This window comes from Trachurus trachurus (genome assembly GCF_905171665.1).
Source record: "Trachurus trachurus genome assembly, chromosome: 19".
NCBI lineage: Eukaryota > Metazoa > Chordata > Actinopteri > Carangiformes > Carangidae > Trachurus > Trachurus trachurus.
Window position 1 is genome coordinate 3067687 of NC_139913.1, and position 24125 is coordinate 3091811.

The following is a 24125-nucleotide window of genomic DNA, read 5'->3' on the forward strand; positions in this document are numbered from 1 at the left end:
TCATTCAACCTTTAATTGACATTTTTTTTCAACTATTCAGCTATTAGGTTGGAGTGGGTGACATCATCGGCTAAAGTGGGAGAAAACCTCTGACACTGTTCTCTTTGCACGCTGCTCTGGGCCACAAATTACACTTTACACACATTATTTTCTCCACAGTTGTAGACAAGCTTGTTCCCTCTTATAGCCTACTACGTGCTCAAAAATGCAGAGAGACTTAGGTCTACAGAATTTGAACTGGGAGCCTCTGAATGTAGCCAGATCCCTTCCTGATGCTCATTGATTCCCATACAAAAGTAGGAGTTGATTTTCTGAGAAAAGCAGAAATGTTCATGGTACCATTCAGGTTTTTGTTTTTGTTTTTACTAGTACAATGTGGTTCAAGGGTCAGTAATAAAACGATCATTCATCTCCAGGCCTTTATTTTCACTTTTGTTTCACCGTTTTTTTCTTTTTATGTGATTATTGTAAATCAATAACATGTAAGATAGATACCTATTCTACTTTGCTGCTTTGGTCAAGTCTGTCTTGTCAAACAGACACTGTATCTCACAAATTGATTAACATTGACTGATTATGCTTTATACCTATAGAAAAGTGTTAATAATCCTCATATCCAAATGACCATTTTCACATTAAAAATGGTAGAATATGTTCACCATTTTTAATACCTCATATGTTCAAAAATGTGCCCAGACTCTTAGATAACAACTTTATCGTTTTTAAAACAATTAATTAAAACAGTTTTTAATCAAATTAGAACAAAGTAGACACAGATAACATGGTGCCATTCATGTTCAGGGGTCAATAGTCAATCAATCACTTTTGTTTTTCAGTTTTTTCGTGTTATGTGATTATTGTAGCTAAATAAATCATATGTAAATAGTTGATACCTTACTTGACCTCTTTGAAAAAAAACCTTGTCACTTTATCAATATGTGTGTTTACCTATATCTTTGTGTATAGATTATATAGTCATACCTCACTCCCAAACTGAGGAACAGTTTGATAAATACATTTAAAAAAAAACACACCATCTTTATTTTTCTCTTTTTATGCTTTATTTTTTTCCTCATCCTGTAGAGAGGACAAAGCTCCATTACATCTCTCTTCTGCTCTGTACTTTAAACATCCATCCCACTCATCCCTCTGCCATCCCATCCTACATCGCTGCTACAACAGTGCAATCGTCATCAGGGCAAAGTGATCAATCACAGCATCTTTTTGCTGTTATAAACTCTCAATGAGAGAAAAAATAAATAATAAAATCTGGACGCTACAGTCAGGATCACAGAGATTACATCACATGTTGAGAAGCTAAATGCAACTTAAGGTGTGAATGTATGTACTGATCCTATATAGTTTACAACAGACAAAACAACTGGCTAAACACGAAGACGATGAAGGATCGATGGTGACGAGGAGGACGATGATGGAGAACAATGAGGAAAAGATGTCTATTCTGCAAGATGATGCTAAAATAAAACTTAAAAAATAGAAACACACAGGGCAGCACAGTGTCATGTCATAATAAACACATCCTTTCATATAGTACATTAATATTATACAAGGGGAGGTTTCAAGCCTTTAATCCCTGACAGTACTGACTCACATTTAGAGGTGAAAACACATGAAACACTGATGCATCCTGGTCACAACAGAGGGAGGAGAGGAGGGAAATCTGACGACGAGTGATCGATGTTATTATCCCACTGAAAGTTTTACGCTCAGCAATGGCTTCTCTACAGAATACAGGTTTTTAGTTTTTATTTGTTTTTATAGTATGTTTAGTTACATGTTCGGCTCTGATGGATTTAAAAAAAAAACCTCTGAGGTGGAGGAAGAGGTTTTTCCGCCGAGGCACGTGAAGCGGGAACCCACCTCCCGGACTTCACGGGTCTGTCACTTATTTCAACTCAGATTTGAGGCTGCATTGCTTGCGTAAGTTTCACGTTTTGTTTTGTGAGAAGAGTTCAGAATAGAATAGAAAAGAAAAGAAGAGGAAAGAAAAGAAGAGAAGGATAGCGAGAGAAGTAGAAGTAGAAGAGGATGCTGGGAAGGTTTTTTTTAGAGTGACAGTGCAGATCTATAAGTGGCGTCATGAGAATCAAAACAACAGATCCTAAACATGAGCAGATGCTGAGTGAGAGCTGCAGAATCAGAGGAGGAAGAATCCAGTGGAAAGAGACAGAAAGTTAGTTAGTTTTTTTTTTTTGTGCATTTTTTTTTCTCTGTTTTTCCATTTTTTGTGTTTGTTACAGTTCTTTGTGGTAGTTTGTTGTTGTTGGTGTTGTCTGCTGGAATAGTTCCATGTAAAGAGGTGAGATGAAGACGGAGGAGCCTGAGGCAGATGGCTTGATGAAGTGCATGGATGATGATGATGATGATGATCCTGCACCAAGGCTCAGATGATACCGTACTTGGCCAGCTCATTCAGCTCCAGGTGGTTGAAGGCCTCCCAGGGGCAGATGACGGTGATGTCTGCAGAGAAGAGGAAGGAGAAGATGGAGACGTGAGGGTTGTTCAGACACAAACTGATAAGAGATGAGATGAGAGACTTCAGATGTAAGGTGCAGCTCACCTGTGCCTAAGCCCTCCATTCCAGGGATGTCGTCACCAAAGCTGCAAAGAAAGAAAACAAAAAAAGCAGATTTAAACACCAAAACCTAAAAAAAATCTTCTTAAGTGTCATTTTTTTCTTAATTTCAGTTTTAAGAAGAAAAAAGAGAAGTCATATTCTCCAAAAAAGTTCTCAAGTATTTTCTCAACTTTCTTCTGAAGAAAAAACTTTAGAATAAATGGTTTTCTTGAAATCAAAGTTCTCAAATTTGTTCTTTACTTTTTTCTTAACTTTAAGTCAACCTTGACCTGTCTTAAAATTCCTATGGTGAATAGGGACACTGCAAAAACTCAAAATATTTGTCTTCTTTCTTGTCAAAATGTCTCATTTCTAGTCAAAACTAATCTCTTTGCACTTAAAATAAGACTCATCACCTAAAAATGAACTTGTTTTCAGATAATTTTCACTTGTTTCAAACACATTTTCAATTGAAATAAGTAGAAAAATCTGCCAGTGAAAGCAAATTTTTTGTGCTTGTAATAAGAAAGAAAAACTTGCTCCACTATCAGACTTTTCTACTTATTTAAAGTGAAAATCTGCTTGAAAGAAGTAAAAAAGTGTCTAAAAACAAGCTACTTTTTATGTGATGAGTATTTTGAGTATAATGAGATTTGTTTTGACTAGAAATAAGACAAATATCCTTGGTTATATATTTGAGTTTTTGCAGTGTAAGCCTCTGATATCACCTTCCTTAACACATTTTAGACAAGTTTAGACTAGTACGTAGGTCATACTTTAAGTAAATATATTTTTTAATTTAATTACACAAAGAACTTCAGCCACTTTGGCCTATACCCTCTTGTCTTATTTTTCCACTGTTATTCCCATATTATTAATTTTGCCCCAGTAGTAATTTTTTTCGTACATTAATTTCATCCACCATAACCTCAATAAGCTCCTGCCTTGAAAAGTTTCTGCATCTCTTTTTGTCCATCTCCATGGTTAGTGAGTGACTGACGGTTAAGATGCAAACTTATATATATGCTGTTTGTTGGTGCAATGCAATGCAATGACGTATTTTAAGAAGTTCTTAAGTAGGAAAAATAAGAAATTCATAAGAAATGACTGTTCTTAAGATAATATTGAGGAATTGCACTTAAGAACTTTCTTATGAACTTCTTAATTTTCTTCTTAAGACATTTCTTAAGAACATATTGGTGAATCCGGCCCCTGAATTCCTCATTATTTCTAAACCTCTGCAGAATAAAAGTTGTAAAGAGATGTGATCCATACCCCTGGATTCCCTTCTTGGGCGGCTTGCTCTTGAACTGACGCGTCTGCCTCTGCTTGAACTTGGGGGGGCCCTTGCGTGGAGTGGCGGGGCCCCCGGTGACACGGGTGGGAGCTTTGGGCAGCTCGAGATTCATGGTGAGTGGTTACGGCTCTGAGGAGCGGTCGTTGTGCTGATTTCTTCTGTTTACAGGACAAAAAAAAGGTGTGAGAACTCAGTAAAGGAACATTTCCACTTTTTTTATTCCCTATAAATCCTGTTTCTGTGCTTTCTAAGACGCTGTGTGCTCATGTTGTGTTGATGCTCAGCCTCTGTCACCTCTGTGTGACATTACAGACTCTAATCCGCTCACTGACCGGGATTTACACTCATATTTCTCTGTAATTGAATGTCTGAGGTGGTGTACTACCTGGCAGCCTGTTATGTGAGGATGACCCAATTTCCCATAATCCCTAGCTCAAGTTAATAAGCACCCCCCCCCCCCCCCCCCTCTACTCTCTCTTTCTCTCCACTCTCTCTCTCTGTTTGAAGCCGCCTCGTCCACATGTAGCTAATCTTGTTAGAGCAAGGACAACACGGCAGATATGCTGAACAGGCACTGAGGGTCTAAATGATCAATCCGCTCACCGTGTCCCAGAGACAATGACAGAGCTGAACACGACTTAACCATAAGCTGGATACACATACACACTCTGGATACACACTCTGTTGTCTGTGTGTGATGAATAATGTGGATAAACTCTGTTCATAGTGAAGATACTGCACACGTACAGTGGATTTATATCAAAATATAACTATTAATGCATCATATCTATGTCTGACTGAACGTCCAGTGAGTGTCCATGCTGCAATCGCTCATGAAATATGTTAAAAACTTTAGTGTTTAGATTAAAACTCATCATGATGAATCACAGCACAAGCAAACATGTTACAGAAGCAGCACATTAAAGGTGTTAAAACATCTAAAACACACCAGCAGCATAGAGAAGCACCGACAACACCCGAGTTCAGAGAAAAGAGGCTTTTTTAAACAGAATAATTCAAACATCTTTTCTTTTTAAGAAGAAGTAAGATCGATTGCACATCTGCACCATAAACATCATCCAGTGAAAACAGCTTCAGACTGACTGATAAACACAAAGGAGAGCTGATCTGTGTCTCAGCAGCTCTGATCTATCACATCGCCATCGTTAAAGAATCATTTCTCTATTTTCTGAGCAGCTCAGATTGAATCAGTCAAGTCAAAGTCGTCAAAGAATCAATAAAGCAGGAATAAATCTGTAAAAAGAAACTGTAGGAGTTGCTCTAAGGCCTAATTAGAGTAAGAAAAAGTTTGTGTAAAAGTTCCCCAGAGCTCTTAAAAACAAAAAGAAGACTTGATCCATTTGTTTCTATCTTTTCAGATCATCTCAGCTCTCGCAGTAAAGATGGAAATATTCATAAACATCCATTGAGTTCCATGATGCAGCTCCATAAATCCCAAATATTGTCAGTGACAGCGTTGTTATCATGTCGTCATGGTGATGTACTCACCGACAGCCAGACCAGTGGGTGTGAGCGCAGCACGGTGTCTGTCTAGCAGAGTGGAGTTGTATGCTAGGTTCGCTGTGAGGGCCACGGGGGCTCGGGGCCGCTCTTATACCCACAGCCTGCAGGAGATTAACCAGCACCGCCTCCTGTTGCCATGCCAACATGGATGTCAGGACTGACATTTATTTATTTATATTTTATGGAGATGACACGTTCACTGTCTCACTGTGAGTGGAATCAAGACAGATACATCAATTATTTTAATTATTTTAATTTTATTTTAACTCTTATTTTATCTGTTTGTCCAGTTTCAGAATCATATTGGGGTTTTTTTGTTTTGGTGTTCGGTTTTTATCTCTTTTTAATGTTAAATTGTCCAATTTGGATCCAGTGTTTTAACATTAATCTGCCAATTCTTGTGTTATTCTATATTTCTTGTTATATTTTATCCCTTTGTGCACTTTACATTTTATTGAACTTGACTGTTGGGTGGTATAGTCCACACATACATTCATGGTGCAATATGATCTAGAGGCTGTGGCAATTACTAGGGGCAAGATGCAATAGTGTAATCCTACTGTGAATTTAGTTGCACTGTTCCCTGTTGATTGTGTATGTGTCTTTGTGTGTATGGTGTTTGGTTGAATGACTGCTGACTGCAGCAAAGCACAGCACTGATTGTCCAAGACAAATTTCCCTCTGGGGACAATAAAGTTTATTTTGATTTTGATTTGATTGAAGAAGTTTATTCATTACCAGGTCATATTATTCAAGCCAGTACAAAACAGGAGTTTAGAAAGCAGTTTTTTGTATTTTATAGACTGTGAACGCTTTGTGTATGACCAAATGATAATATAAGAATGATATGAATGAAACACCCTTTTCTTTTTCATTATGAAGTATTGTTAAATTGTATTTTCTTTATATTTGAGAACTTTGTTGGTGAACTATTGTGTCTATTGTGTGAGTGGTGTGCACTAGACTCCAGGAATAATAGCCACAACATTGGGCAATTAAGTGCTGATGGGGATCCATAATAAAAGTAAAGTAAAGTAAGTATTATCGCTGAAGGAAAGTGCTGTGCCAGATGTTGCTCCAAAATGCTTTACAAAATAGAAAGAAGTCTAAGTATCCATACACTGCAAAAACTCAAAATCTTTCCAAGAATATTTGTCTCATTTCTAGTCAAAACTAATCTCTTTCCACTACAAATAAGACTCATCACCTAAAAATTAACTTGTTTTTAGATCATTTTCACTTGTTTCAAACAAATTTTCAATTGAAATAAGTAGAAAAATCTGCCAGTAAAAGCAGGTTTTTTGTGCTTGTAATAAGAAAGAAAAACTTGCTCCACTGTCAGATTTTTCTATTATTTAAAGTGGAAAATTTGCTTGAAAAAAGTAAAAAAGTGTTGAAAAACAAGCTACTTTTTAAATGTGATGAGTCTTATTTTAAGTATAATTAGATTTATTTTGACTAGAAATGACATTTTGACTAGAAATAAGACAAATATTCTTGGTAAGATTTTGAATTTTTGCAGTGTCTATACTATGACTTTTTGCACTTTATCCAGGTGTTTGTTTAGTTTAATAAGTTTATTTGTATCAGGGACAATGTACAAAATAACATTAGTCTCGAGATAAGACGAGATGCCTTGTACCGGATTTAGCTTACTAGCTACTTTCCATCCGTAGTCCCTGGGATGGGTGGGTCCCTTTGTGATGAAATTAACTGTTCATTCTGACGTTGTTCACGTTGTTTTCCAGGACATTCCCAGGATGATGAATGGAGACCTGCTGATGCACGGCTGCAGAAACTTCAAGAAACCTTTAATCAGAGCTGATCAGATGAGTAATGTGAGACAGAATGCTACCTGGGATAATAAAGCAGTTTGCTGATGCAGGTTAGAGATGCAGCAGGAAGCTTCCTGAAAGGCCCTGCCACCGGCCCACTGTCCCTGGGTGTTGTTATGCAACCGTCTCACCATCTGCTGCAGACCAAAGCCTCCAATCCTCCAGCTGCTGAACACTCTTAGCTGTGTGTGATATAATAATCCAACACCTGAGACACAGAAACACAGCCCACACCTCAGAAATCAATCAATTAGTGCTGCTAATCAGGACGACTTATTGATGAAGTCAGTACACAGGGAGAAAACTGAGATTTCCTGTCAGATTAAACTCCACTCGTATTAATAAACATTATACAACACAACAAGCTCAGTCACATCTCCAGAGCTTTTGATCGTATCTCATGATCCTCGTCCTCACCCTGTCTCCAGTACGTAACGTCCCTTTACTCTGCAGAGTGATGCAGCTGATTTACATGTTTATACTTCCTCACTTTATGGTTCAGTTTGTCGCTGAGAGTTGCAACATAAAATATTACAACACTGGAGTTTTACAACGAACACTGTTGGTTGAATGTGCAGCTTCAATGTGTGATGTGGAAACTTAAACTCAACACATCAAATACACTAAAGAGTCAGAGATGTCTTCACTTTTTGAATGTTTATATCATAATGTGGAGCACGAGTGGATGAATATGAATGAATTTATATTTATTTAAGTGTCATGTCATGCACCAAATAAGGGCTTACAAGACACATTTCATGTTAAGACACCAAACAAAATCATGGAATTCACATAAATAATTCATTTTTTCTTAGTGTCCAGGCACTTTTTTATGAAAGTAGCTATAGTAAAGACTTCATTTCTAGGGCCGTTGTATAGGGGAGAAAGGTGGTGATAATTCTAGGGGCCCAGTGCCCAGTAGGGCCCATAAAAACCCCCAGTAGTCTAATCTTTGTATGACTGAATTATTCTGCATAAGACCCTGACTCATACTCATAGTAATCCTGCATTAGCATCAAAACAAAGTAGGCTAAATTAAAAATGATAATACATACGTAGTCGAAGAAAAAAAGTGGAAAAGTCAGGGGCCCATTTTAGTATTCTTTCAGGGGCCCCAGAAATCCTAGCAACGGCCCTGTTCATTTCTGAAAAACCATCCCAACTTTACCTCATCATCTTCATCATCTTCAACCCAAAACAACTCAGGCTTCACATTTTGCATTTTCTGAAACAAAAACTGCCTGGCTTCATAACAGTCAATGAAACACGAAATGCAGTTCGTCCTCAGTTACATTTAGATGACATAATGTGCAGAGTCTTCCCTCCTCAGGTACAGAGTTAAACCGACCTAATCCTGTTGCCAGAGGGAGAATCCCGGCTCTCAACTGGACACACATGTGGCTGTGGTTATAAAACGTAGAATATTAAAGATTTAATGTGTTACTAAGCAGGAATTATGAGACAAAAACAAAGAATTAAATGGTTTTCATTCACAAACACGACATAAAATCTCTGAACCAGCTCCATTTTGCTGATGAAGATCATGTGATACAGTCAAAAGCTCCTGAAGCGTCTGTTTTACATTCACAAATGAATCAGTTTAACATTAAGGCAGTTACACTAAACATTTCCAGGTCAGGTAACTATTATTAATAGGCTAGATATAGATTCAATAGATTTGTTTTGCAGAAGTTTTGCATCACCATTAAAAAAAAAAGACAAAACAAAAGGAAACTTAAACAACGCAGGACAGAGACATGGACAGAAACAAAGCTCACTGATCGTGGTTCAAATTCGGAAAGTTAATAAATACTCCATAAAAATGCAGGTGTATAATATAATTGGGGAGCAGTGAATGAGTTAAAAAAAAAAAAGAAGGTTAGGTTAATGAACTCTGTGTGTTGGCTGCAGTCAAATCAAATGAAATTGATTTGTCCCAGTTTTTTTTAATGTATATATTTATTTAGGATGGTCATCATCACCGGCCTGAGGGCTGTCGTCGTCCTATTGGCTGCTGCTGATGACCCCTAAGCTCTCAGCAGGGGGGCATGAGGCCACACTCTGTCTATGTGAGTTAATGATCTCCTCATTAACATACAATGTTCACATGAATTCATATAGTTTAGTTTAGTTACTTTATCGTCTCTGTTGGGAGAAATTTGAAATCAAACACAGCACAGAACACAAGAGAGATCTCTGCACATGTCGCTAACTAAACACACACACACACACACTCTCTCTCCCTTTGCACTATTGCACTCTCCTGTTCTGTCATTAATCTTATTGCACAAATGTTTTCATTGCACTAACCCTACTATTAAATTACATTTCCCTGTTCTATCGTTAGTTTTATTGCACAATCCCTCTGCAAGGCTCCAAAACTGTGCAAAGTTGTTTTTCCACCCCCTCACACACACACACACACACACACACACACACACACACACACACACACACACACACACACACACACACACACACACTATCTTGCACTGTTTGTTTGGGGAAAGCGAGGGAGGGTACAACCGAAGAGGGAGAGGGGAAAACAAGAGATATCCAAAATCCCCTCTGTGAAAACTTCTGACTCTAATTATATGTCAACAAAATAAAACAAGGATTTTGAAAGTAGCTTTATCCATTGTTCAGATTTTGGTTCTGGAAATGCAAATTAGCACATGTTTCATTAGATATTGCCTCATTTACATATTTAAACATAAAATTTGACAAAACTTGTAATACAAAATATATTTGTCTTAATGTGAATGAGAAACCTGGGATGTTTCATGGTGATATCTGTTGGTTATTTGTTTCCCCCTATTCACCTGTAGTGTCTCCCCTTAAAAAAAGACTGGATTTATATTAAAGAGTGCGGTTATAAATGTTTACACACATTTTCTTTGTACACATGAACACTCTGGTTCTATAATGAGAGTATCTCCGGTCTGAACAAGCTGCTGCTCTTGTTGGATGAATCCACTCGGTGATGAAATGAACGGGTTTAAGAGGATAAGTCAGAATATTTTATCCTAATGAGAGTGGATGTAGAGTTTTACTATGAGCATGTAGCGCCCCCTGGTGGACTCTATTCAGTTCTCTCTGTCTCTGTGCTCAGGTGATGATGATAAAGACAAAACAGATCTCAGAGCAGCTCTTAGAAATAAAATTTATTTCACAAACAACCTCTGGAAATAAACTTAAAATACATAATTTAAATAGACTTTAAATATAATAATAATAAAGCAGGACTTCATCTGTAAACACATAAAAATATATTTTTAAACACTTCAGTTCAAACCGATCAATCACATAAAGGTGCTTCACGACTAAAACAACAGTGAATTATAATGATTATTTAATGTTATGATCTGACACTTCATTTTCTTACAGTGACACAGTGAAACTGGACTAAAGATATGAGCCACGTGAAGACAGAACAACGGAACAGGTTCAGTTTGTTGGGGACATTTTGACATGAAACTTATATTTTGGCATTTTCTTCATCAGATTTGATAAGTGCTGAGTCGCTCTTGTCTTATTTACATCTGGAGCTTTGTTTCTGTTTGTGCAGAGAAAAGTTTCAAAGCTTCAAATGAAATGAAACAGGAGCAAAAACGACTGACGCTTCACACAACTCACAGCAGCTCCAGCAGCCACATCCACACACTGCTTCCTGTCTCTCACACACACACACACACACACACACACACACACACACACACACACACACACACACACACACACACACACACACACACACACACACACACACACACACACACACACACACACACACACACACACACACACACACACACACACACACACACACGAGGTCCAGCAGCACATCGACTGGACTGGAGGAGCCGGGGATCGAACCTGTGAGCCTGTGATCAGTGGACGACCTGCTCCACCTCCTCTCTGGGAAATCACAAAAATCTGAGGACGTTAAGGGGTTAAATCTCCTGTATTTAAATTATGAAATACTTCTGTTGACCAAAGTTATAGATATATATGTTATATATATATACAGCTCTGGAACACAATAAGAGACCACTTTCACAAATGTTTCTTAAAAGCATCTCTACATGTATGACACTTTTCTTTTTTAACTCATTCTCCTTAATGAGACACTGATGAGGTCATCACCTGAACCACATCTGGTTTTATAGTAAGATTATAAATAAAAACCACTGCTGGGATTAAACATCGACATTATCCCACAAAAACTGATTTATAAACTCTTCCTGAGGTCAAATATTCTTGCTGTGTTGTTTAGGAATAAATATGAACATGTTTTCTTTGCATTATTATTATTATTCAAGGTCTGAAAAGACTTGATATTTTTTTGTTATTTAGACTAGTTTAGTCATTTTCAGCCAATAAAAGCTCTAAATGACAATATTTTTATTTCAGTTTTGGGGTGAAATGTTGTCGGTAGTTGATAGAATAAAACAAAATGTTTTAAATGTAATTTTACTCAAACACATACTTATAAATAAATACTAAAACCAGAGAAACTGATCATTTTGGGAGTGCTCTCTTCATTTTTTCTAGAGCTGTATATATAGATATATAAATAACACCTTATCGACATAGGTCCGGCTCAGTGTCACTGTGCTAATCACCACGTTCCTTAATTACTCTCCTCTTCTATCACACTAATTAATTAAATCACATTGAAGCTTCACACACACGTCGTCATGTGACATCTTCATTAGATAAAAGCTCCAACACCGTTCAGACAGTGACTTCACAGGAGCGACACAGTGACGATGCTGAAGTTAGTTAATCATAGGGAGACGTTGAAGTCATGTTCAGAGCTTCCATCATAAGAGAAAATTCAACTGAAATGTTCAGTGGAGACAAAGTGTTCGACCCAGAGGAGCTGAAGATGTGGAGCGTTATAAACTTTAAAGTGCTGACACTCGAGGCCACTGGCAGTTAAATAAAAACAACAAACATGAGTCAGGTCTTTTTCAACAGTCTGATCTCCATCTTCAAGTAGGTTTTGAGGTTCTCGTCCAGGACATTCTCCTCCAGGGCGGCCATCGCCCGGTCTCCTCCGTCGTGGTAATACTCCAGCAGCTGCTCCGCGTGTTCGATCCACACGCAGTTGTGGCAGCCGCTCATGCAGCAGTAGGCCGGGGCCGGAGGGGGACCCTGGTCTGGGGTCCAGGCGGGGGAGCTGTGGGCGGGTTCTGGTGCTGGTCCTGGGTCAGCGCACTCAGAGGAGTCAGAGTCAGTGAGGGAGAGAGGAGGAGGAGGAGGAGGTGAGTGTGGTCCAGTAGAGAGGCAGTGAGTGGTCCCAGCCTGCAGACCGCTCCTCCATGTCTGCTGAGGACAGCCGTGTCTCATGTGCAGCAGAGAGACGACGCACAGCTGGAAAACAACAGGATATAATACAGAATCAATCATCAATCAAACTCTGTTATTAGTTATTTCCTCTGTTTGTGGACTTTGGGGCTGATTAAAAGCTTTTTAAACTGTTTCTTCCCACAGCCTGTCACTCTGCTGAACACTTAAACATGTCATTCAGTGTCATTAACCATCTGACTCCAAGACATCCACTTCTATGCCGACTTCTATCACTAAACCATATAATATACTTATCATTCATAACATAACTATCTAGCCACCATTTATTATTTATTTTCATGCCTACCTCAATGTCTATTTGCATTGATGTGATTGTACAGTACAATCTGGCCACTTTACTTTATTTATCTTATTTTATTTAACTTTTTTTCTTTTTGTATTATTATTATTCTTGACTTACTGTCGAGTTGTTGTCATAACATGCAAACCAGACTCAAATTCCTTGTATGTACAGTGGTAGCACTTTGGGCACCCGTGGTCCAAATGTCTGTTAGCTCAGCAAGTGGAAGATGAAATGATCTCCAAAAGACATAAAGTTAAAAATGAAACACTCTTTTTCAATCTATTAAGAAATATCAGTGTATTGTTTTAGTTTTCTACAGTTTCAGAGAGAAAAAGGGAAACAAAGCAGCAGCTGCAAAAGAATGGGAAGCCCAGGAGACTTGAGCTCTCAGAGAACTTTGACCAAGGTATCAGACAAGATATTTACTATTTACACACTGGGATAGTTTCCATAGGGGGGACTACTAGCTACTAACTATGCACGGGGGGGCAAACCTTTTCCTTTTCTGTCAGTTTGAACATGTAGAAAAGATGAAATATATAAGTTATTGTTTTAAATGTAAAAGGAATGTGTCATCTGTAACTTTATGTCTTTTGGAGATCATTTAATCTTCCACTTGCTGAACTGTTCACGTTAACACACATTTTGACGAGGGGTGCCCACACGTAACTTAGCTAAATAAATCTGGTTCTGATTCAGCCAATTTAGCTGAAGCTACAAGCTAGCACCGTTTCTTAAACGTCAGAGAAACACAACACAGTATCTGCCTGGAAACCACACGGGGTGTTATCTCTAAATTTAACCCAGAGGAGGTTAATGAAGTAAAAGGTTAAAACAAAGTCAACAGCCCCGGGGGGGGTAACGGTTGTTGTTAGCTTAGCCTAGCTTAGCTTAGCTTCAGCACAGTTATCTCACCTTCTGTGCCGACACCGACGACCTCACCGCGTTCAGCATCGTCGGAGAAGAACAGCCGGCGGCTCGTTAACTCTCTGTCCGGTTCATTTATAAACTTTCTTTTTCAATCGCTTCTTCTCTCCTCAGTTTTTCTTTTTATCCACCGCTTTCTCCGTCTTGCTAACAGGTTGCGTCAACTCATTTTTGTCCTGAACTACGACCTTCTGTGTGTCGTTGTAAACAAAAGACATGATTGGCTGACAGAAAACTGAACGACCAATCAAATAGCGCCTTCTTAAAATTTGAACCAATAGAAAGCGCAGAACAGCTTGTGGGGGCGGGTCTTAAAAAATAACAGGCTGCATTTACAACCTCTGTCCAGCAGGTGTCAGTATTTTAATGTCTATTTCCTATGTAGCGCTCCAATGGAAAGAGACTGTAATATATTATATCAGGCTTTATAACCAAGCAATATACACATTAAATGATAACGGCAACATAAACAGGTGTGTGTTTATGACTAATTCAGATATACAGCAATTTGAATGAATAATATACTGCATTCATTTAGTTTGGAGTAAGAAGTTATCACATCTTATCTTCATGTTTATTTTGAACTACTGCCATGAACAACTATCAGGCCCAGCTTATTACACTGAATCTACCTATTACAGCTGAGATATCACCTGTCCTATCCTTATCACAATGATGTCATCAGGTGATGAGCGGAGCAATTGTATTAAATCTATGGCATTGGTATGAAATATGTGCTTATAAATGAGATGTTGGTCCTATTTGTTGCTGTTTGTTACTGTGGCTTTAAAAGATGTAGCCATGTCTAATTACATAACTAAAGAAAGAATGGATATCTAAACACTTTTGGCCTCTGCTTATATAAAAACGTTGTTATATTTCAGCTGACGATCATTTTCCTGTGCTGCCAGTCAGAAAACAACCTTGAACTATCACATTTCAGTAAATGACTTTCCTGTAAAAACAAAAAGCCGACAGTCAGCCACAGACAAAACATTTTGCTCACAGACTCCAAAAGACCGTAATTATATTGTCACATCGAGCCACACCTGACAATTTGTGTTTTCAAATAGTTATTTGAAAGAAATACTTTTTTTTTTACATGAAACTGAGAACAGACAGTCCGGGACGTGAATCTGTTGAGAAATCACAGCTCAAGTGACTTGAGAAAACAAAAACACTAGGTCCCACTGAGAGGAAGCCGAGATGTTTCCCATACACCTGCGCTGAAGCCGGACCTCATATTCAGGTTTCACAGTGTAAGCAGAAACTATTATTATGTTTTACACTGCCCCAGATTCAGATGAATTATGTCTCAGAGCAGTGAAAGAGCATTAAAACCACAGTGAAGCAGATTTAGAGGGTGGAGCAGCTCTGTAGTGGGTGAATGTAAACCCTCTGTGATGCAGGTTGTCTCTCTCTCTCTCTGTGTGTGACTGGTTCTGCCACCTCTTAACTATGTGACCCACTCACTGATCCATGAGGAGATCTGTGTGTGTGTGTTACAGTGTGTGTGTGTGTGTTACAGTGTGTGTGTTTAGTATATGGAGGAGAGCGTGAGTCCCCACAGACCTCAGTGTTTGTAAGCCACGTCCATGGCAACGCGGTGTGGAAACACAGCAGCTGCCGGGCTCAGCATGAGATACCAGGTGTGTGGTGGGGCATGTTATCTCACCAGAGGCCCCCCCCCCCACTTGCGCACAATGTGACTCTATCCCGAGGAGAGAGAGGCTCTGACTGCCAAAGCTTCATAGAAACTCAAACCTTTTTATTCAAACACATGAAACCGACCGCACTTTAAAAGGCAGCGAGAGATTCTTCAGAGCGATCAGAGGGATATGGACTCATCTCCGAGGTGAATAGAGGGAGGCTGAGTCAACACACAGCAGAGGCAACACAAACATGAGCTTTAACGGCCTCATGATTCAGTATTAGTCTTATGATAATGCTTTTTACTTTCAATATTATAATAATAATAGGTTAGAGGGGGTTTTGTTGTCAGCAGTTCACCTCTCAACCAAATCCATTTCATACAGTGACAGAACATGGACACGATTCATTTAAATCGGGTGCAAAGCTCCTTTATTATGTTTTTACATGAACATGGATAGCACAGTGCACGTCATCTGAACCTTAACAAAAAAAACAATCAGTGTTATTTACTTTACTGTAAAGAGACAAGAACTAAAACAATCACTACTTCAGGCCCAAGAGACACTTTTCCTCCAATGATCACTGACACCAACAGGTCCAGTTCGATATTCATGATCAAAACAAAGGAAAAGATGAATATTGGATTGATGAAGATGATGAAGATGATGACTCATCAGTGCTGTCCTCCCACTCTGATCTGCAATTACACAACATTCAAACACAAACACATGGGAGACAGAAGTTATTCATGAGTTAAGTTTTTTAGTTTCTTCACTGTTTGTTCACTGACCGCTTCTCGATATCATTTAAGATCGAGTATGTGTCCAGGTCTTCCAACCCAAGAGGCATGACCAACAGATATAGATCAAAATGCTTCTGTGCACAACTGGATTGACCTCAAACCAATCAGAGCATCACTATTTTTTGTTCACTGTTTAGTGAAAAGTCAACATTACAGTCTCTCAAAATTAACGGACAGCTGAATCGAATGATAGCTGCTCTTCAGTGGCCACATGTAAAGAAAAGCTGCTCGTCGCTGCTTATCTGTCATTATGTTGAGCACACCTATGTAACAAAAACAAGAAAAACATTTATGATTACTTCTTAAGTTTTTGGGAAATTACATGTTGTTATGTTTTGACCTGAACAAGTGACCACGTCCACTTTGGAGACAGGAAGTAGAAACGGTTTCATATCTTTAGAGCTGCCTGTAATTATGCACCTTCTCCAGAGAGGATCTTTGGTATACTACATCAATTCAATAAGTGCAAGAAAATCAAGTAGACATAGGTAGTAAGTGCTGGTTCAGCATTTTAAGGTATCAAAAGTATGCAAGAAAGTCTTCTGACTATCTCTTGCAGATTTACTCATCCTTTATGATGCAGCTTAAAAGAATAGTTCACCCAAAAATGAAATTTCACTCATTATTTACTCACCCTCATGTGGACTAAGGGCTGGGAGAAGTTTCAGAGTCCTCCGTGGCTTCTCTGAGTTACAGGGGGTCTCGGCGTAGCAGTGCATGTCCATATAACGGTTGCAAATGGATACCAACTGTCTTCGTCACAAAAAAACACACCAAAAAACATCCAAATACCTCTCGAAGCTCCTCTTCCTGGTTCGTCAAATTTGGACGAACTGGGAAGAGGACGGACCCTGGTTGGTCTAAATTTGATGAACCAGGAAGAGGAGCTTCCACTACAAAACAAGCTTGAAATATAGACTTATTTAATTTTTTTCGGGACAATTTCGCATTTACAAGACAGACTTTACATACGAGCAGCATGGAGGTATTTGGATGTTTTTTGGTGTGTTTTTTTGTGACGAAGACAGTTGGTATCCATTTGCAACCGTTATATGGACATGCACTGCTACGCCGAGACCCCCTGTAACTCAGAGAAGCCACGGAGGACTCTGAAACTTCTCCCAGCCCTTTAGTCCACATGAGGGTGAGTAAATAATGAGTGAAATTTCATTTTTGGGTGAACTATCCCTTTAACAACAAGTGAAGTGTCTTCAAAGAAAGTAAAACCATAATGAGCTTTTAATTGTTCTTACATTAGTTTGACAGTCAGCTCTTCACTTAGTTTGTCTTCTTGATAGCAGGGTTAGGGATGCTGTGCTCCTGGTAGTTGTAGCCCAGGCTCTCGATGTCTTGGTTCCAGTACCAGCCGTTGGTGCGCAGAGGGAAGAAGGGGGCCATGAAGGCGTCCCTCCTCTGGGCTGGATAGATCTCTCCACTGTCAGGGTAGCTTGCATTTCTGTGGAGCTTCAGCCAGTCCTCCAGAAGCCTGATACACATTTATAGAGCACAGAGTTCATTATTGAATTATGACTTGAAACAGATATTTTTTTTACATTTTTATTTACATGACGTACTTGTCCACGAAGCTGTGGTGGACCATGAACATGGGGTCGTTGGCTGCAGTGGGGAGGTGAGACATCGTTCCGTTCAGGTAGTCGTGGACCAGGTTGTGCATGGACGACTGCAGGTGTCGGGAATCTTGAGGAATGTCAAAACCTAACAGGAAGATATGACACATGTTAAGCAGATACCTTTAGTAGAGGTTTAGTATAAACCTGTTATGACAGTCTCCTTTCAGCTTATTTTAGTTAGTTAGTTAGTTAGTTAGTTTAAGTTTATTTCGGACATGTTAAAAGAAATAAAACATAATACAGAAATGGACAGACATAACATATAGAAACTTTGCAAGAACAACATATGGACAAAAAAAAAAAGAAAAAAAAAATATGATAAAAAAAGAAAAGAAAATAATTGAAAATAAAGGTAATTTGATTTTTTGTTTTGTTTTGTTTGTTTATTTGTTTGTTTCATATCCGAAAAGGAGTGGGAAGAAGTAAAACTTATTTACTCCCACCCCTTATTCATAAATTATCTATCAAGTTATCTAGTCATTATAATATATAAGTTAATTTATGAGTTAACTGGATTTATTCTAATTTATTTATGGATTTATTCTATTCTAATATATTCTTATATTATATTTATATACATATAGATTTATTCTAACATATGATTACTAGTCTTTATCTCTCTATATAGTCATATACATATAAGAACATATGCAAACACATACATACATACAAAGACAAACTGAAAGTAACATGAACCGAGCAATAAATAAACTAAGTCGGTAAATAATACCCAAATAAATAATAATAAGCACCTACTGAAAATAATTTCTTTGTATTTCTTTTTGAACTGGATTATGTTTGGACATTCTTTTAACCCCACATTCAAACTGTTCCATAGTTTAGTTCCACAGATAGGAACACAAACTTCTATTTTATCCTTATGGTACGCATTAAGATGCCAGTGGGGGAAAAAATATTTGGAGTGTTTTTATGTCTCAAAATAGACTAAATAAACATAATCTAAAGAAATTTAAAAAAAAATATTTATTTTTGGAAGTTTTGGGGATTTCTTGCCTGTAGGCAACATTGTACCATTACGGTTCATCATATACTGTATTAGAAACACCAGTCTCTGTAGACTTTCACCTTCACTGGCCTCATCCTCATCCGAATTCTCATTCTCATCTTCCTCATCATCATCATAATAGCCTGATGTTTACTTTACTGCATCCAAAATCAAATTTATTAAGGATAAAAAACAAAATTATGATGAATTATGTTTTTTAACATTATATTTACACCTAAACACACACTACCATAGTCTCATAATGCAATATTGATTCCATAATGGTCCAGTGTTGCCTCAAGGCAACATTGCAATTTTCTATAATGGTACGTTGTTGCTTTCGGGCAACAGGTGCATTTTAACAAGTTTCCATTATTTAATAAGTAAATAAATTGCATGGAACTATTAAAAATTAAACTTTACTAATCTATTAGTGTAAATATATTTTTTTCGAGATGAAAAAGGGCCAGGAAGTTACTGTATGTTTTCAGACCGTTTTAGTGGAGCAAAATGGCAAACCTGTTTCCTTTGAAAAAGTCTGCAAAAAAGGGTTTCGGTCTGGCTTCTTGAAAGTCATGTGATAAATTAAAGCATTGTTATTGGTTCTCTAAGGTCTCTTCTCTTTTTTAAAGTATTACAGCATTAAATGGGATGAATTGTGGAGATGTGACAGGCCAAAAAGTGGTATGTTGCCTGAGGGCAACATGGTACCATAGAGGGTTGTGAATTCTCATTTAACAGACATTTGAACCAAAAGTCACCAGTTCTTTAAATATCAAGATTTTATTAGATAACTTACCTTCTAGTTTGCTCCTGAAGCTGTTCCTAGAACTTGCGTTATATGGAGATGTGTCATAATTGTCTGCTCCCAGCATATCATTAACATCACCGATGGTCGGCAGCGTGCTGGCAGTTGGATCCATTCCAGGTTTGCGGCTGATTGGTGCAGGTGAAGGGTCATCGGGGTGGCTGCAGATCTGAACGAGCTTCGACCCAACATCAATACATGCAGTCTATGGAGAAAAGAAAGAGGAGTTGGAGCAGGAGAAAGAAGACGCAGATGGAAAAGTCTGGTTCTGACATCTCACCCTCCAGTGTGAGAAACGGGAAGCCTTCTCTATATGATGTAAATAATAATAGCTATGTTATTCACTACACATAGATCATGTGACCATAGGCCTGCACATCAGCACACGTCAGAGCTCACATAGACCATCACAGTAGTCCACGCCTTGCATGCTGGGAGGGACCAAACCCCCAGTGTGTAAGACGGAACAGAAACATACACAGATCAGATCGTTCTCAGCTCTTCCTGGTAACACTGTCTTTGTGTGCTGTATGATCTCCGCTCTCTGCAGACTGCGATTAAATACTTATCTGTTTCAACCTTCGCCTCCTCCACTTTGTGTCTTGCCTCCCGACCTGGGTGAGATCCACACGAGCGGATCTCAACAAATGGGGGCTCGTCCGTGTTAAAGGGGGTACAAGGACAGTGGATGGACCATTCGACCTAAAAGCTTTTCTTCATGGACAGAGGATAAGGACACAAGCCGGCACATAAAAGGTATGCAGAAAACCTGTTATAACGAATTCTGCATATTGACTATCACTAGAACTGTGTCCTGTCCAATGTACATGTAAGTAAAGTAGCAAAAGAATCAGAAAAGTATTTTAAAACTTAAAAACAAAGGTATATATAAAAAAAAAAAAAAAAAAAAAAAATAGAGACATAAAACAGCAGACGATAAAACCTTGAGAGTGGCGTAACTCCACCTGACGACCCGACGGGGTCCAGGAGCGGTTGATACCGCGGCTGGGTTGGATTCCCGGGGGTGAGGTCCCCTAATTCTACTTGTTGATATCATTCTTGGAGAATTATCAACATTTAAAAGCAGGTTGAAGGCCCTAATATCTTGGAGATATTTAAAGTATCTATTGGTTGAATTATTGCGGTAAGGGTGAAAGGCCCGGGGAGGAAGAACAGGCTTCCAAACCAAGCACGTCTGTCTGTCTAAAATTAAAGGGTGCGAGGCCCGTAGGAAAAACAAAATAATTTCTTACAAATACTTCTGAAGCATGCACAGTTTGATATACCTTTGTGAAAGCGCTGAAATTTATTTTTTCTATGAAAAAGTTCTAACTTGTCTGTGTTGTTGGAGTTATTGTGAGCAATATATGGGTGGGGAAGAATAAAACTCTGAGAAAACTCGTTGTGTGAATATCCATTTCGCTCAGCGTCAGCAGTGTATGGTCTCAGTGGCGGGGTAACCTTGCGGTGTTAACAAACGCCACCAGTTCACTGTTGTTTAGGGCAGCGAGTGCGTAAAAGCCACTCTGCAGCCCAGCTGTGTGCTTTGGAGGCTAAAACACCCAGTTGATAAACGGTGTGGGGTATGAGTGTAAACTTTGCAAAATCCTTGTGATTAGAACACCCAGAGTGAGACCGGGTCACTATAGAGTGATCTAGAAGCTTGTCTCCTGAGGATTTGCAAGGGGCTAACGCAGCTATCACTTCATTCCCTGCAAACGTACCAGCTGTGGAGCTCAGAGTCTAGATAAAATATGGATGGAGAATTTGATACAGAAATGAATGACAGTGGTTGGGGTCCCTGGCAAACCCTCTTAGTCCAAGTAGACACCACTGCAGACGCCCTAGGCGCCCTCACAAAACAGGGCAGTAGAGAAAAGAAGGTTGAAAAAGCCAAACAAAAGATGCATACATTAATCACTGATATGGGGAAAACATTGAAACATCAAGAGCCTTTACATACTCTCTTAGTAGCTAAAGTAAAAGCAGCAACAGAAAAAAAGAAAGCGGCTGTAGAGCAGGGAAAGACAGCAAATTGGTTTCACAGGAATGGGTGGAAAAAGGAGGAGGACGCGTGGGAGGAGGACTGTCGAGGTTGGTCTGAGTTGGCTATCTGCTGGCAAGGGATGAAACACAAACACAGGAGTCCAACTCCCTCCAAAATGGTAACTGCACCTGACATCCTCTCATGCTCGCCCACATGCCCACCTCCATATGCACTAAACCCACCTGGCATGTTTCCCACATATAGGATTGGTAAAGGTACCATGCATATTATGCCCGTAGGTGGGCCCACATCAGAAGATGAGTTAGATGACGCCGACCAACAACGCACGGGGACGGCCCAGTTATACCCCACTGCTGAGTTGCATGCACACCAGGCCGTACACACTAACCCTTTCACGTCCGCCCATTCACCGGCTGCGCCATTACACCCACAGTCGGCTCCGCACTCCGTCTTTACCTCCGCCTTTAACTCGTCTCCACCGTCCATCAGCGCGTCGGCTGCACCCACCGCCGTCTGCCCAGCATCGATTGCACCCTCCCAGGCGTCATCAGCCGGTTCACAGCCCCCACCGTTTCAAGATAGGGTAGACAGAGCAGGAGTAGAACGAGAGCAGAAAGTGCTATTGGAGGCAGAACAGACAGAACACTATGAAATGCTGATGGAACACGCAGCTAAGCTACAGGCTACGACTCCAGAGCTGTTAGAAAGAGAGAAATTAATGAAGTCCCTGTCCCCCGCCAGAGATAGAATATTGCAATATGTTCCCGATGCCCAGCGCGGCGCTACGCGTTCAGGCATGCTCTATACCCTACCCCCTCCTCCTCATACCATTCTTCCTTTAACCACGGTCCCGGGGAGTCAACAACCAAAATACAAGTCGTTCTCGTTCGGTGACCTTCAGGCTCTGGTCGACAAACTGCCCCCTGTCACAGATGGAGGCAGTTTGTGGCTCAGCAAATTGGACTCCCTGACAGCAGGACAAACATTGGCCTTAGGTGATTTCCGCGCGGTTGCTGGTAGATGCATGACCTTAAGTAACAAACGAGACATAGAAATGGACGCTCAAACCATCAGGCTCCCAGACGACTCCCCACTCACCAACCACATAAATAGCATAGGCACAGCTATGCGCGCGCAATTCCCTCTGCCTAACTCTACAGCTATGCCCAAAATTCGTTGGGATCCTAAACAAAATCCACGTCAATTCCTGAACGCCGCTAAAGATATGTGGACGAACCAGACAGGACATTGTCCTAAGAATTCGGGCTCCCAAACTGAGTGGTACCGACAGGCTGTATTGAACGGCCTCCCTGAGTCTGTGCAAGACACAATGAAAAATAACCCTGACATGTTAGGATGTGACTCTTCCACGTGGGAGAAGCACCTCGTGCACCACCTCACTATCTTTCAAGATAAGACACAGAAAGAGGAGGAAGAACATTCTGACCTCCAAGCTCAGCTACTTAAACTGCAACTAGCTAAGGCCAGGGATGACGTCAATGATAAGAAAAAGAAAAAAGAGCAAGTTAAAGTAATGATGCAGTCAGCACAGGGGCCGGAATGGGATGATCATATTGTTTTTCCTGACATGAATCCTACTCCCCGTGGGAGTCGCAGCCGCACCATAGGGGAGGTAATAACATGCGTAGGGGAAGGGGAGGCTCACGGGGTGGGGGCCTGAGAGGAGCTTACAGGGGGAGGTCACAGAGAAGAAGCCTTGCTTGTTTCCTATGTGGAGATCCGTCCCACTGGGCGAGGGAATGTCCACAAAACAATGACAACCAGCAAAGGGGCGGCCGTCAGCAGAGGGGAGGCTTTCAAAACAGAGGAGGCAGGGGTAGACAAGATCCCCAACCCACCACAGGGGGAGCTACTGGGCAGTTCCCCCAGCTGTTCGAAGAGTGACACACCCCACAGAGAAGTCCTGAGCAACACTTAACGGCAGAACCAGTGTTGCCAGTGGCGGTCAACCACGACACGCTGCCATTTTTAGTGGATACAGGTGCTATTATCTCCACTATACAGACTGTACAAAAGAACTTGCTCTCATCTGAAGTCATCACAGTCATGGGTTTCTCTGGGGTTCCTACTACTCTGCCATATACCAAGCCTCTCACCACGCAGCTGGGGAACCAGACTGTGCTGCACCCCTTCGTGGTCTCTCCTGATGTCCCTTCAAACCTACTGGGCCGAGATTTGTTGACCAGACTGGGAGCTAACATTCTATGCTCCCCTGATGGTCTAACTGTCTCGTTCCCTGATGGTACCCAGATGAACTGTAACAGCACCAACACAGCACGCTCTGGACAATACCTCATGTCTCCTGTAGTGGACATGTCGGCAGACATCTACTGGGGCTTACTACATAGTGAAACACGAGAGCATGGCGGGATCCTG

At 40.0% G+C, this 24125-nt stretch overlaps 3 protein-coding genes across 3 annotated transcripts; all 3 read right to left on the minus strand.

Annotated features, from left to right (window-relative positions):
* Positions 1 to 2392: 2392 nt before the first annotated feature.
* On the minus strand, positions 2393 to 3987 carry pde6gb (phosphodiesterase 6G, cGMP-specific, rod, gamma, paralog b; the record flags this gene model as incomplete). Its single annotated transcript, XM_083993734.1, has 3 exons — positions 2393 to 2481; positions 2582 to 2622; positions 3854 to 3987. The coding sequence occupies 3 exons, from the start codon at positions 3985 to 3987 to the stop codon at positions 2405 to 2407; spliced, it is 252 nt and encodes an 83-aa protein (XP_083849860.1). The 3' UTR covers positions 2393 to 2404.
* A 7511-nt stretch (positions 3988 to 11498) lies between these two features.
* On the minus strand, positions 11499 to 14014 carry oxld1 (oxidoreductase-like domain containing 1). Its single transcript, XM_083993855.1, has 2 exons — positions 13809 to 14014; positions 11499 to 12613 (listed from the first exon to the last, which is right to left on the minus strand). The coding sequence occupies exons 1-2, from the start codon at positions 13845 to 13847 to the stop codon at positions 12200 to 12202; spliced, it is 453 nt and encodes a 150-aa protein (XP_083849981.1). The 5' UTR covers positions 13848 to 14014; the 3' UTR covers positions 11499 to 12199.
* A 1871-nt stretch (positions 14015 to 15885) lies between these two features.
* LOC311002875 (tyrosinase-like) lies at positions 15886 to 20031 on the minus strand. The gene is made up of 5 exons (XM_083994442.1): positions 20001 to 20031; positions 19712 to 19925; positions 17850 to 17991; positions 17529 to 17761; positions 15886 to 16170 (listed from the first exon to the last, which is right to left on the minus strand). The coding sequence occupies exons 2-4, from the start codon at positions 19833 to 19835 to the stop codon at positions 17554 to 17556; spliced, it is 474 nt and encodes a 157-aa protein (XP_083850568.1). The 5' UTR covers positions 19836 to 19925; positions 20001 to 20031; the 3' UTR covers positions 15886 to 16170; positions 17529 to 17553.
* Between the last annotated feature and the right edge of the window lie 4094 nt (positions 20032 to 24125).

Coding starts and splice junctions, on each gene's coding strand:
- LOC311002875 (XM_083994442.1), bottom strand. CDS start 19,835: ATGGATCCAACTGCCAGCACGCTGCCGACCATCGGTGATGTTAATGAT. Junction 17,992..19,711: donor CTTCAGGAGCAAACTAGAAG/GTAAGTTATCTA, acceptor TCTTCCTGTTAG/GTTTTGACATTCCTCAAGAT. Junction 17,762..17,849: donor CACCACAGCTTCGTGGACAA/GTACGTCATGTA, acceptor AATGTGTATCAG/GCTTCTGGAGGACTGGCTGA.
- oxld1 (XM_083993855.1), bottom strand. CDS start 13,847: ATGCTGAACGCGGTGAGGTCGTCGGTGTCGGCACAGAAG. Junction 12,614..13,808: donor CGTCGGTGTCGGCACAGAAG/GTGAGATAACTG, acceptor GTTGTTTTCCAG/CTGTGCGTCGTCTCTCTGCT.